The sequence below is a fragment of the Leiobunum rupestre genome, chromosome 3, assembly GCF_980474605.1.
Source record: "Leiobunum rupestre chromosome 3, qqLeiRupe1.1.hap1, whole genome shotgun sequence".
Lineage (NCBI taxonomy): Eukaryota > Metazoa > Arthropoda > Arachnida > Opiliones > Sclerosomatidae > Leiobunum > Leiobunum rupestre.
The window spans coordinates 52,871,921-52,887,414 of NC_143386.1; the positions used below are offsets into that span (position 1 = coordinate 52,871,921).

The 15,494-nt window shown below is 35.0% G+C and overlaps 1 protein-coding gene across 1 annotated transcript in view; it reads right to left on the bottom strand.

Annotated features, from left to right (window-relative positions):
* The window catches only part of LOC149952578 (uncharacterized), a 32,181-nt gene continuing 16,687 nt past the window's right edge, over window positions 1–15,494 (bottom strand). Inside the window, exon 3 of the mRNA XM_090169769.1 lies at window positions 1–228. Within this exon, the coding sequence (XP_090025895.1) occupies window positions 1–228 (228 nt within the window). The remainder of the gene's footprint in view (window positions 229–15,494) is intronic.

The window sequence follows — 15,494 nt, forward strand, 5'->3', positions numbered from 1 at the left end:
TTAACGACCTTGTTGAGTGAAGAGGATAGTACGTGCCTTAGCGTTTTTCAGAATGCGACTAATAATATGCCGATCTGATTTTAAAGTAGTAAGTTGACCGACAAGGTCCGCGTAACTGTCAGCAGGCACGGAGGACGACGGCGGAAAAGAAGCTGTAGGGGAAACGGAAGGCTTTGTGCAAGAATATCGAGCATAATGACCGTTTAACCTCATATAAGATTTCCCGCACTGATGACAAGATTGAAGTACGTCTTGTGAGAACATTATCTTGCGCGAAAACGCACCCGGTGCTAGACGAATTGCACCCGGAAGTAAAACCCCCGAAAAACGTTATTTAGTAGAATTTGAAACCACTGTCGCGAGTTCGAGTTCATCACTGAATGAAAGGAGAATGAGCGGCGAGACCCAAAGGCTTTTTTTTTGGAAAAAAGAGGCCAAAGCGTAAATTGCAAGCCCGAATTAGCGGGGCCATATGTTCAATCAGAGCAGAAACATTCACACGAACCAAATATAAAACGCCCGTCATAGAATACAGGTTAACACAAAGCTGGCACAATCAAGCGAAAAGTATATATACAAAGTGCAGCCGAACAAAATAGGCGCGGAAAAAGGTACACTAGTCACTAGAACAATGTACAAAAAGATATAAATAATGACAATTAAAAGGAAATTCGTTGAAAAAGCAAATGCTGACAAATTAAAAATAAAAAAAATTATTAAAATTTACCGCAAACACTAGTATAGTTTACAAAAAAAACCACAGAAACGACCGTCGCGATGCCGGGGTAATACATTATTTACACAAAAAATAAGATGGCCGAACAAAGTAGTAACTGAAATTTTACGATTTTAAATTAAATACACCCGCCACTAACGAAAGTCACACACCAAAACGAAAATCAACACTCTAAAAAACAGGAAATTAAACAGACGCGATTGCTACAAAAGGGGAAACACTGGAAAATAAAGGCCGAAAGGGGACTACGCTGCTAAGCGACCGAACCCGGTGTAACCTAGAACCATTAACCTATGGACCCGGTAGTAGATAGGCGACGCGGCTCTCACTTAGCCGCCGCTACTCCAACGCCACCACTGGCAATAAGCGGAAATATTGGTCCTCGGTAAAAACGAGAACTGACGAAACGTATTCCCTTCGCTCTCCTATCGTGCGGCGTTTTACTGATCAGCTCGTTGGCATTCGGCAGGCACGGCGCGAAAGCAACGAACTTGACGAAGAGAGAGCGCGTCAACGATTTGCGAGGAGCACGAAACGCTCTCAGCCAAGTAAAGGAGGGTGGGGAAAACGAGCAACTGAGGACCAATTTCCCCGTTTTACTCCGCTTGATGGTGCTGCCACGTGGAGAAAACTAAAACGGCGTTATAACATTGAGTACCGGGTCCAGGGGTTAATGGTTCTAGGTGTAACGTTTTTAGGAAATCGTCATACTATTGATGGACGGAAATATTCCTAGCCCTTGCTCAAAGATATTAATTCACCAAGGCGGGGGGAAGATGGCGACAAAATGCGAGACGTGCCCTTATCGTGGCGTGAATTAAATCTGAGAGAGGGGGTTACATACGGAGGAAAGAAAAAATAAAACAATGGGGGGGATTCGAATTCAGAATGGAAACCCTTTGTCTTTAATCAATCACAAAATCTTTATTTAACACTTATAACCAAAACACTACACAAAATAACAAAAGTTGGGGGAAATCAGATATTATGGTTCTTTTGATTAGTAGGATAGTTAGGCCATCACTATTACTATTTATTATTTTTTAAGCGGGGGATAGCATGCACAATAGATATAAAAAATTAAAACACTCTGACTAACTGGTTAATTAAAAGTTTATCTTACGGTTTTCAATAGGATCCGTCCCAACTTCCTTTCGTTCAGCCATACTGACTTAATACAGCGGGGGGAAACAAATAAAATAAACAATATACACTAAACTTTGATAGCTACAATTAAAATGAAACACTACAATTAATTTTAAACTCCAAAAACTTTACAGAAATATACTAAGACGAGGGGAAAAGCACGATTGACAGAATCTATTGTTAACAGTACAACGATACAAAGTGGATATGAGCTCTCGAACTCGGGGGTCAATTTTAACCTTTCCTCGGACAATAGCGAGGGACTGCACCTTTCTTAGACATTTTCTCTCTACGTTTAAACAGTTATTTCAGACTTGACCCTGGGTATTCTACAAGGGGGGGGGGAATGAAATTTGACACTTAACACTTGATTTTCTTCGTGGCTGCTCTTCGATTTACGGGATTCCGGGTTACGGGAGCTTCCGGGTTACGGGGTTCCGGATTACGCAAGACACACGCTCACACGTTTTCTTGGAGGGGCTCGACGGGGGACTTCTTGTTTCGCGATGACAGTTCCAAACTGTCCGTTCGTCTCGATTACCGCGCAGATAACCGAATTACGGTAACTAACGAGCCGGATTACGGTACGGGTGTCCGGATGACGACGACGAACTTCTTACAAGCGGCGTAGGCACTTCGGGTTTTGATCTAGAACATCTGGCTAGGCGAGGGATCGGATCTCATATCGTCGAATGCTGACTCTCGGAATCATCGGAAGGTCGGTGATCATCGGCGAATTAACTCCTTCGAGGGGACTCATGAATGATTGACTGACGGAAGATTAAGTTCCATCGGAATTAACTTTTGTGATATAGAGGGGTCTGACAGTCGAGACCGCGCATAGATTTAGCGGACGGTCATTCCGGACTTGGGCTCCGGAAGTTCATCTAGGATCCTGGAGTGTTATGTCGAGAGAATACAAAATTATTTTTTCTTTTGGGCTCTGTCTCTTAGTTTTGTTCGGGTGATTGGGGGGTGGAGTTGAAATAAAAAGCCACTGGTGACTTCCCATTTTACTTGGGTTATTGGTACACCTAGGACTCGTGTCCTGTCATGGGACGGTGACGTTGTCCGATTTACGAAAGATCGTATGGGAGGGGGAGGGGGAAATGCCAGAGAGTCTCGAGGTTCCTGATTTTTTGTCTCCAAGCGGAAACGTTCCGGCGCCCTCTCGACCCTGTGGCGACGGCCTTGGAAAATGTGCGCTTTTTCTTGGGTTATACCTACTTGGTAGTGGGTCAGAGGCTCGCGAACATGATATGTTTTCCATGGGATCGCTGTTAGCTGGGGGGATATTATTGGTCTAGTTTGGAAAGGTTTTGGGAAAAATCTGGTGCGAGATGGCTCGGAAGGTATTGCACCACGGTAATACGACGAGGGGAAATAAGCCAATTAGCTCTATAATGCGAGGGCTCTAATGTTAGTATTGCTGAAGACAAAGATTTAGTTTTTAATTTATCTTAAGAGAACGGTTTAATTGATTAACTTAATTTTTATATTTAAGTGTAGGTAAGACCAGATCTTATGAGCTATGTAAATTATACGGGATTCCTATGTATCAGTCAAAAATTATTTAAGTTATTAAGTTTAAGTTAATTTTAATTATTTATAACTCGCGGGGGTAATTTTTATGTATTAGATCTTAAAATTATACGACGTTTGGTATATGGTACGTTACGAGGGGTCAAGAATATTCATTAAAATTGATTAAATTAATACTAAACAATATTTTCAAGACCAGATTGGTCTGACGCGGGGCTTTGAGAATCGGTAGTCAAGAGTGCGGGGGGGAAAATGTAATAACAAAAGTAAATAACACACAGAAAAAATTAAAAAATGTAAGTATGCGGGGGAAAATGAACCTGAAGGGTTACACCGGTTAATCTTATCTGAGAACATATTGGTCTACGGCTACAGTTTGATTCGTTATGTAAGCCAAAAGAAAACAGAATATCGTAATCATAATAAAATTATAATCGCAGTATTTCAGCAATATGGCTTGAACGCCGTAAAAACATTTATTGCCAAATACTCCGATTTCACTTTATTTTGTCTGATATTTCATGTCTTGACCGTTGATGTTTTCATTTCTTTTGATCCGGTTGGGTTCAATAAACGAAATAAAAATAAAAACTTTGGGTTCAAAGTTGCTACTATATCTAGTGCATTTTGAATTAAGATAGCACCGTGGAAAAGATGAGAGTACAACAAGACACACCTAGTATCCCTGTATCGGTTTAAAAAAGTTCAGAATTTTTAGTCAATGCAGAGAACATTCGTTTATTTCTAAAGATTACTTTCTAGTGTTATAAGATTAATTTTATGCAGCTTTAAGAAGTTTTTGTATATTTTGAAGAAGCTGATTAATTCCATCAACAATATTCTTAAATAATGGTTGGAGGCTCGCGGCTGCGGTGATTACTAAGGGCGTCAGAATATCAGAACCAGTTTTCAGAAATGGCAAAATGCCTAATAGTGCATTTATCACGGCATCTGATATATCACGTGCATTTCTGTTTCCATTTACAGCCGTCAGTCTGGAATTAAAAAAAGGAATAAAAAGTAAAGGCGATTGTTTTAGCCGGTTCCGACTGCTCTCGGAGTGCTCGGTGAATATAGGAGTTCCATATTGAGTTATGGAGGGCAGATACAGTGGAGAATAATCTTCGTATTTGACATGTGGACGATTAACTGAGTGCTATATTTTCTTGTAAAATCACTTAGGTTTTAGGTTTTGAAACACTTCAGAAATTAAAAATGACCATTTAGGCATTTAAAAATACCCACAAACGATTACATAACTCAAGTTTTTCTTCTTCTTTGATGATAATAATAGTCTCCCTAATACCTTATTTTTAAGGATCAAAAATATATATAAATTATCAATAAGAATATTTATCGCTTCATTCTTATGTCGATATAAAGTTAATATAGTTATATATTTTAACATAGTTAAATATTTAATATAGTTATATATTTAATATAGTTATATATTTTAATATAGTTATATATTTTAATATAGTTATATATTTTAATATAGTTATATATTTTAATATAGTTATATATTTTAATATAGTTATATATTTTAATATAGTTATATATTTTAATATAGTTATATATTTTAATATAGTTATATATTTTAAAAATCAAACACATTCTATTTTGGCTTTATTGAAAAGCGTTTTTGCGTTTACTTTCCGAAACTTTCAAGATTTAAACCAAATTAATAATCTTCTTAAATTCTAACGCCAAAGAAGAGTGTAAATTTGAAAACTATTTGCGACAAACGCTTCTAAAAACTCACATCGTGTCATTAAATATTAAACTGTCTGCTGAATTAAAATTAAATCCATCCAGATTGTGAGGCATACAATATAGCTCACACCACTTCTTTTTTTATTTAAATTTTTAATGATTGAGGCACTGATTCCGATTTGGCTTAAGAAAATACCAAGCGTAATGTTACACTCGGTATTTTCTTTTATGTATCCGTGGTCCCTCTAGCGACCGTTCTACTAGGAACCATTATCATCATTTTCTGTTAAGGTGACGCAAAAAATAGATTTTCAATACGGATGTTATTCTCTATAAAATCTATCTTTTGTCCGAGGTGTCACTAAATTAAAAAAATGTGGACTTACTCGTTCCTCTTTTGAACGGCGTCTGCGACGGTGAAGCTTTCTGCGCGCGAAAGACAAAGACGGAGCACACGTTAATTAGTTTTCGAATTCATTCCACTAACAAGGAGACTACCCGAGGTGGTTATCACCGATTTTGTTGAAACTCGGGGGTTAGGTAGACCTTATGGTAGTATGAAAATTGCCAAAGGGAAAAGTTGCAATGGGCTTTAGTTTTCCCATGGCAACCGAAAATGTTTTTGATCTCTCATATCAAAAAAATCTCCATTTAAAAAAGCATGGGATTTTCTCGGTTTCACAGGGTACTTACTTACTTAAAAAATTTGAAATTTTTTTATTTTCAAAACATACCCAAAAAGATTAATTTGACCTATTTTGGGTAAAATTGATCAATGTTCTTGGCTAAAATTGATAAATTTTGGTTAAATTTTAACAAAATTGGGTAACCTAGAAAATCCCATGCATTTTTAAATGGAGAGGTCAAAAACATTTTGGGTTGCCATAGGAAAACTGAAGCCCATTGCAACTTTTTCCTTTGCGAATTTTCATACCACCATAAGGTCTACCTAACCCCCGAGTTTCAACAAAATCGGTGATAACCACCTCGGGTAGTCTCCTTGTAAGTAGTAAACTACAGTTTAAAATTAAACCGCGGTTGCTAACTTTAGCAAAATAATAAGTGGAACCTATTGGTCCCCATTGAACTACAATTTCGGCTAGTACTGCAAGAAATCAAACTTTTGGCCCCAAGTCCATCGCAAAAATACCGGAAACTAAGGGCCAGGGTATCTGTGTATTTTGGGCCGCGGATCGCCATAATCTAAAGGAGGGTAAAGTCTACACTGACGCGTTTCAATGACGTAAAATGGCGGCTTTCTAAACGAGGATTTCAACACTGTAGAAAGTGTTGCATTTTTAAGTAAAAATACTCTATTTTTTTTAGCTGCTTAAGATTCGATAAAGGTAAATAAAGAGGTTATCTTACATCTTAGGCCAATTTTCGTTAAATTTTGTATTTCTAAAATAATTTAGACCAAAAGCAAAACTAAACGTTGGCTATTATTACACCGGATTTTGGGAAAATGAAATATTCGCTTTAGTGGCGTGTACTACACCAGAAAAAATGGAAAATGTGAACTACACTTTCCGATACACTGAGTACTCGTTGTACTTGTTAGATTAGCCAAAAATTTCAACTAAATTGCTACGCTTAAAATGTGTATTTTGTGCTCGTCTAAACAGCGTCTTAAAATTTAAGAACCTTTTACTAAATTTATATAGGTTGCAATTAATTTTCTAAAATTTAATTTTCAACCCTTATACTTGGTTTGAAAATAATTAAATTAAGTTTTTTCTTATACCCTTACCTGAAAGTGCACAGAAAGCGATGATGAACATTAACAAAAAAGCGGAAAGGTACAGAAACTTCATCTCGTTGGTTAGCGTATAGCTTTAAATTTATCTTCAAAAAGTGTAAAAGTATTATTGGCTATGGCAGATGCCAATTAACTAAAGATATTCAAATTGCCCAAAGTCAGCCGAATAAATTGTATCTTCCACGTAAGGACGTTAACACTAAAGTAAGAGCTATTCCAGGTATCAAATATTACTCAAATTCGAAATGTAACATTTTTTGGTAAAAATACTCCTTAATGAGCATTATATTACAACCTACCAAGTATACTACTCCAGACTACTTTGAAAGTTCTCAATCAACGAAAAAATGAACAACGGTCATAAGAACATTATTACAAACTTGCAAAGACAGGAGCGCGGATTAAACCGCTCAAAAGTGTTAAAACAAAATTTATGCCCATCGCACTCTAAAGTTATGAAGTAAACTAACAAAGGCAGAAGCAAAAACTTAGTTCAAAATTACTTACTACTCCAGATGATCGATACGCAGTGGTCCTGATGAGTACAGTGAAATACCCTGCTACGGTGGTTTTCTTATATAGAAAACCAAATGGTATTTTCCAAACCTTCATACCATGGCTTAGCACCTACGCCAAACATCGTCTATTCAAGTCAAAATAGAGAAATTGTGTGTTACGCAAATGATTTGCATATTTTAATGGGCGAAAATGCGATAAAATCTTTGCGAAATACTTTTCATATGATTCATTTGAATACGTAAAAAAACAGATTGTTTATCTGGTGACATAATACGTATACGAAAAAAGCTACAAAGAGACTAAATCAACCTTCCTCGCAATAAATTAGTAAGCTATGGTCTTTCATAAAATTTCAAAGATGCACTGAAGATTTGGATTGAACAAAATATATTAATACAATTTAATTAGTGATCATGATGACAGACGCAAAAATTAAATCAAGTATCCCAAATCCTCATTAACCATAAATATTGAGGTCATAGACACTTTTCCTATTTGGGCTTCTTCATGAAATTCAAGTTTAAAGTGTAGGTTTAAAAGTTCCTTGAACTAAATATAAATGTAGTATGTTTGAAGCACTAACGTCCATTTCCCATTTCGAGTCAGTTCACAAGAAGTTTAACTCAGGTCGCATCATTAATTTTGATTCCTTTAACTTGCTTTATTTTTGTAAATTTCTGAAAACAAACTTTGAGGTTAAAACTTGTAGAAAAGTCAAAAATTTCATTTCATATTTCCATTGTCGATATAAAAATAAAACATTGAAAAAACCCGTCGACGAGTGCAGGTTGAAAAATACGGCGGCGCAACAATCCACAATTTTCAGCCGCCGACCAGTACAGGTAGAAAAATTTGGCGGCACAACAATCCACAATTTTCAGCCGCCGACCAGTACAGGTAGAAAAATTCAGCGGTGCAACCATCCGCCATTTTCAGCCACTGACCAGTACAGGTAGAAAAATACGGTGGCGCAACCATCCACCATCTTCAGCCGCCGGACAGTACAGGTAGAAAAAATCGGTGGCGCAACCATGAGCCATTTTCAGCCGCCGACAAGTGCAGGTAGAAAATAGCGGAGGTACAACTATCCGCCATTTTTGCTGTTAAGAAACAGCATTGCCTGGGTGACACGCGGTGTGGATATCAGGGTGTGCCACTTACTAGTCTCTAGATCTCTAGTTTTTTCGAGGTCGGGTGTCAACCCAAAATCACGCCCAAATGGGTGTCACCCGGGGCGGGACGTCGTAACCCCCCCTAGCTACGCCACCGTTTCAACCACAAGATTATCGAGAGAAACGTGAAAGGTAATTAGACCAGCTATCAGAAAGACTTCGAATTTAATTAAACGAAACTTTTTCTATTTTATTTTACTTTTAAAAACTGCAGTTTTGTTTTTAATCCAAAAAAATTTTTCAAAATGTTTCAAAAGAGACGCGTGTTTTCCAAATCGAGGGAACGCAGTTGCGTGTGGGCATTTGAAATTGCGTTATCTCCTTTCATTCAATATTTTTGAATATTGTTGCGAAAAAATACCACGCTCAAACATTTCCCTGCGCGAGGAATATTTCGAAATCTTTGGAAGGTGCGCGGGGTTTTTCCAGAACTTAACACGCAATCAACAGAAAATATACAGGTTATAGCTTTCCAAACGGTAAGAGAACAGATGTTGAGTGCACGTTGATGAAGCGTTTTATATCCTTCTACGTTAGCTTGTTGGTATTTTTCGCTCGCCTTTAAAATATATGGTTTTAGTGAAACATTTAAGAAGGCTTTGAGAACGATATTGTGATCTCGAATCGAAACGTCGAAATGAGTAAAATTGGTATTATTTGCTTTTTGGAAAAATGGTTCAAGGTATCAATTTAATCTCAACATGGTAGTTTTCGTGAAGCATTCTATTAATAAGTAAGTGGTTCAAATCACGGTAAATACGTAAATTAAAACCGTTTCTTTATGAACGAATCTTACTGCTTCGGTTAATCTAGCTCTTCTAAAACAAGTTTACTTATATAAATAATCAATTATTTATAATTGAAATTCGGAATAGAATGGAGATTTGCAGAATTGCGCTGCTTTTATTATTGGAACGTTGCTACTTGAGATAACAATTTATTTCTTGTTTGTTACTGCCAGTTCAATGATGAAATAATAAATTTCTAAGCCATTTATCTAAAATGCCGTAAAGCAAAGATCGCAGCGACTCATGCGCAACACGCTTTATAAGCAGATAATGTGAAATGTATTAATTTGAAAATTCCGTACCAAAGCAGTTGTGACCGCGTATGGTCCAATTTAAAGTTTTGTGTAACGATCATTTGCCGGGTTCAGATGTCGCTACCAAAAGTCTCTAATTAGTAGATAGATTAAATTGTTTGAAACAATCTTAGACATTTATGATTTGCAGATTTCAAAATTTGTATTCATCGCTGTTTAAGGAATACGTTGTGAGAAATATGCTACGTATACTTAAACCTCACGAAGCAAGGTCAGAGGAGGTCCTGATAGAATGCAAATAAATAAATAAATAAATACCATATTTACACTAAATGCATTACCTTCTTACTTATAACCTAAAGTTTTTTCTTAAAAAGTATTATGAAATTAATCGCCAACCCAAAAGTATTTTTCATTATTCCCTCAACAGTGTATAGCCGCAAAATGCAAAGACCAAAACTCAATTCTTGCACAGTAGAAGGAAAGTGAGGGTGTGGCGTCAAACCCAGGTTCAGGTTTAGGTTCGGGATCGAGATCCGGGATTTAAGGGGTGAAATGGGGGTAAAATCGTCGAAAAGTCAATGTATTTATGATATTTCTCGCGACGATTTGTTTTTTCGTATATCAACATATTGTGTCCAGGCCAACTTGTTCATTTATCTACGCTTATCGCGAAAGATACTTGAACGTATATCTTATCAAGTTTTATCGTACGGAATAAGTTGAAATGATGTAAAAATTGATAACCTAGGCGACGCGTGCGCAGATTACCCCGGGGGACGCGGTTAATTTGAATTTAAGAGTGTTTTGACGTCATGGAATATTCGTTGTTAAAGTAGAATGGAAATATTTTTACCTCTCCGAGGGGACAAAGTCCCCTAGGAGGGGTTATACAACGACCGTGTCTGTCTGTGGGTCTGTGGGTGGGTCTGTCTGTCTGTCTGTCAGGACTGCGAACGCGTTCGCATTTTCGGTGCAAAGTGTAATCACTGCGTACGCAGTTTCTCAAAGGGTTGGCAAAACCACCGTGTGACGGTGAGCGTTAACGGATGCATTTGCGGTTTGGTTTGGATGGCGTTTTTTCGCTCATCGTCGTGACGGTTTGGTGTATTACGTTTTTGTAATGTTTATGCGTAGGTTGTGAGTGTTGAATTTGTTGTGTTTGTGTTCTGATGGTTGTGCATGTTGAGTCTGTTGTGTTTATATGGGCGTTTTCTCTCCAACTTCTTCTTAATGACTTTGGGACGGACCGAGTGCTGAGTGTAATGCTACCTCTGAACGTCCAATGGCAGGGTTTCCACCAGTTGTACACGGTATTCGTCTTAGTATCAATTTGCAATCGCATCGGGCGGGATTTGAACCCGAGACCTCCGGATTGACAGGCGGACGTTCTACCACAGAACCACCGACACTTGTTACGCCTTATTGAAAATTAGACCTTCAGCTTTATCGGAAGCGTATTTAATAGAGTAGGAAATTTTGGTTTAATTGAAATAGAATTGAAATTGAAATTATTGCATCGAAGAAATTCTAATTTAGCGTTTCTCTATTGATTAAAAACAAATGCGCCACCCTGGTTTCGAACCCAGACCATTCGGCTTGGCAGTCGAGCGCTCTACCACAGAACCACCGATAGCTGCTTAGATTCAATGAAATTAAGACAGGCATCGTAAGCATAATAGGTAATAAAGTCTTTTTTTATTAATGAATTTATGAAGGCCTAATCTGGTATTTTTTAAAGGTTAAATCTTGTTTTAGCGCAGTCAGCCGAGATTAGAGGGTTAAAGGGTAGACCCTGTGGGTGGTCCACTTTCTTAACGACCTATATATAGTTCTGTTAATTCAAAGGAGATAATTTAACGTTAATTGCTTTAAGAGCTGGCGGTTAGTCAAGTGGCTCTCTGTGCTTTGTTGATGGTAAGGTTTTTGCTTCTTGTAAATACATTTGGTGTGGATATTTGGATATCTACGATTTCTAACGCAGTCAATGATTTCTTGGGTGTGCGAGTCATTATATGATATTGGAAATTGGACGGCATTGGTCTTTTTCATGTGGTATGCGTCACAACGTCAACAGGAAGTGAACGAGTCGTCCACTACCAGATATCTACGGTATCTTCATCAAGGGCGAGTGTTGAAATAAAATGAGCGTTAAAGATGCGGCAAGTATTTCGTAAGCGAGTAATTCCAAAAAGCCTCTGTAGATATTTCTTTCATTAAAATTTGCTTCGTATTATATTTAACTGATAAACTTGTTCTGTAAAAGGGTTTAATTCAATTGTGCATTGTTATAGTACGTCTAACTTACTGTTGTAACTACTTAACTTATGATATTCTGAATAAATTAAAATTGGTCGTTTCGTCTCAATTATTTTAATTATAATTAAAATTTTATACCGGGCGGGATAGAAATGGGTTAATATTTTTAACAAATAATTCTAAATTGCGGAGATATATCTTTAAGGGTTATCTCGAGAAATTAATACCACTAGGGACAATTCTTCCGAGGAGAGGTATATTTTGGCTTGCCAACTTGTTAAACTTCATTTTAATATCATTGTAGTACGCTTGGCACTTGAACCTATCTCACGAGTATTTCTTAAAACGAATATCTCGATCGTACGAAATAAGTGGAAATTATGTAAGTTGTATGATACTTGATAACCTAGGCAGGAAGATAGCGCGCGCGTGCGTGGATTACCTGGGAGGCGCGGATTGCCCGGGCGCGCGGTTAATTTGAATTTAAAACATGGATTCCCTCTCCGAAATAATTCATGCACCCAAAATTGGACCGCAAGTTTTTTTCTTTTAGGGGAATCTCTATGGGAGTTTAACATTACAATATAGCTAATAGGTCCAGTTTGGGGTACTTTGGTCTTTTTAAGGGTACTTTTGGTCTATTTTGGTCCATTTTTAGGTACATCAGAAAAGCAGTTGGAAAAACGAAGAGCCTTATTTTTTTTTTCCACCCATCTCCAAACTCCAAAAATTTATTGCTTTAATTTATTTATCGCTTCCGTAGGTATAAAATAAGATAAAAACCACTTACCTATATTTTAATTACGGTAAATTAAAAATACTTAATTAGTGTACTAAGTTACGTTTAAAAGAACCTTTTGTAACAATTCCAATATGTAAATATAGGTATAAGGATTGAAAAAATAAAAAAAAGTGGTTTTACTGATAAACTCTAAAGGAATTTAACTTTAAAGGGTATCTTAGATTATTGTTTTTAATTTTATTCAAGTTGAAAACGTATTAAGAGTCCTTCAAAGTACTACAAAAGGATTTTATTTACGAACTTAATTCATATTTTCTTCAAACTTTCAATTCGCTTTTATTACTATTTAAATACGGTAAAATATAATTCTTATACACAACTATAGTCAGAAAGATACTATAAAACACTAAAATTAAAATTAAATTAAATTTGTGTGGATAAGATTTGTAAATATCATTTTGAAACTAATAACTTTCACGCTTTCTTTAAGTCAAGCCAATAAAAACAATTACCTATATTTTAAATACGGTAAAATATAAATACATTTCCGATATGTAAATAGGTAGAATAACACTATGAAAAGTTCCTTTTTCTTCTTTTAATACGACAACACACAACTCTGATACGCAAATATATAAAGAAAATATAAAAAAAAAATTATCTACGTTCGATACGATAAAATACATTTCCGATACACAAATATAGATAAAGAAATACTATAAAATGTAAAAAGGTAGAAAAATACTACACATTAACCATTATGAATTTAAGCTTACAACATCCTTCACGTATAGAGCATAACATATATGTTCAGAGTTAACTTGTTTCCTCGTTATCTTTATCGCATGTGTTTTAAATAGCGTATGGAATAAGTTAAGAATGTACTGAAATGGTGTATGTTTAAACCTCGTAGAATAAAGAGTAAAACATATGTTCAGAGTCGGCTTGATTACTAAAGCGAATAACACAGAGACGTTTCCGGTGTAGTCACGTAGGAAGAAAAATACTACAACACTCTCTATACTCTACATTCAACATGTTAAAATATACTTCCGAAATGCCAATATAGGTAGTAAAATACTACAAAATCTCTATACTTTACCTTCAATACGTTAAATTAATTTCCAATATGTAAATATAGGAGGAAAAATATTACAAAAGCCTCTTTTCTTGGCTTTCAATATGTTTAAATAGATTTCTGAAATGCAAATGTAGGTAGTAAATACTACAAAATCTCTATACTCTACCTTCAATACGTTAAATTACATTCCAATATGTAAATATAGGAGGAAAAATACTACAAAAGCCTCTTTTCTTGGCGTTCAATATGTTAAAATAGATTTCTGAAATGCAAATGTAGGTAGTAAATACTACAAAATCTCTATACTCTACCTTCAATACGTTAAATTACATTCCAATATGTAAATATAGGTAGTAAATACTACAAAAGCCTCTTTTCTTGGCGTTCAATATGTTAAAATAGATTTCTAAAATGCAAATATAGGTAGTAATTACTACAAAAGCCTCTTACTCTACGTTCAATACGTTAAATTAATGATATGCCTCCGATCGAATCGTTCATTTTTTCCTATTTAAATATACGCATTTAAATTAGAATTGCTTCTAGTGTTCGGCAGTCGATTAATATTTATCCACAAATTTTCCGATTTATTTAAAAAACGTTGGTAAAAAGAATATCATTTTAACTTATTTAATTGTGTTTTTTACCCAACCAAGCATTTATTTGAATAAAAGTGGTATTTATTTAAATAACCAATAGTTAAATAAAAATTGTTAAATGTTTAAATAATCGAAAGTGAACAAGCCTATTTTTTAAATAAAACAAACAGACTTTAGAGTTGATAAGATTTGTAAATATCATTTGAAACTAATAATTTTCACGCTTTATTTAAGTCAAGCAATTACATTTTTAAAAATGAAAGAAGTTAAACAATATAAAAATTTGTAAATATTGTAATATTTTTAGGTAATAAAGAAATTAAGAAATGTTTTAATTAAAATATATTTCATTTTCTACTACATTTTTAAAAATGAAAGAAGTTTAACAATATAATTATTCTAATATAATTTCAAAATCAGGTATTATTTAAAGTACAGATGCATAATTTAGTGAAGCAATTCTTATTTAAATACTTTTATTTAATTAATTTGTGTATCTGAAATGTATTAATTGAAAAATAAGTGGGTTTTACTTTTTATCATGGTTTTATATATATATATATATATATTGGAATTGTTACAAAAGGTTCTTTTAAACGTAACTTAGTACATTAATTTATTTTGGAAGTTCAAAACGTATTAAGAGCCCTTCAGAGTACTATAAAAGGATTTCATTTACAAACTAAATTAATATTTTCTTCAAACTTTCAATTCGTTATAATTTGAATTTAAATGAAAACATCATGGATTATAGGTGCGTAATCTACTATTAGACCGAACTAATTAAAAAAAATACTTAAAGTAAGTGGTTTTACTGATAAACTCTAAAGGAATTTTGGATTTTTCTAGAATAGCAAAGTAAAACTAAAACGTAAACCAAGTTTAAAACGAAACTAATAACTAGGAGAAAGGTTGAAGTAAGTAATTTTTTTGATTTTTCGTTTTTTAATTTTTGAGTTCCCTATATTATTATAAACTAAATTAAATATAATTTTTGAAAATTTGTGATAAAAGATCTGCTCCTTTGTGTTTTACATACATTTAAAAACTCGAGATTTTAATGAATTGTTTTCAAAGGATGAAAAATATAGCAGATCCTTTGATTTTAATTGTAGTTAGTAGTTACTTAAAAAAAAGTCGCTAGCTGACTTGGAGCTGGTGTAGTTAAATTTTAAAAATGTGTA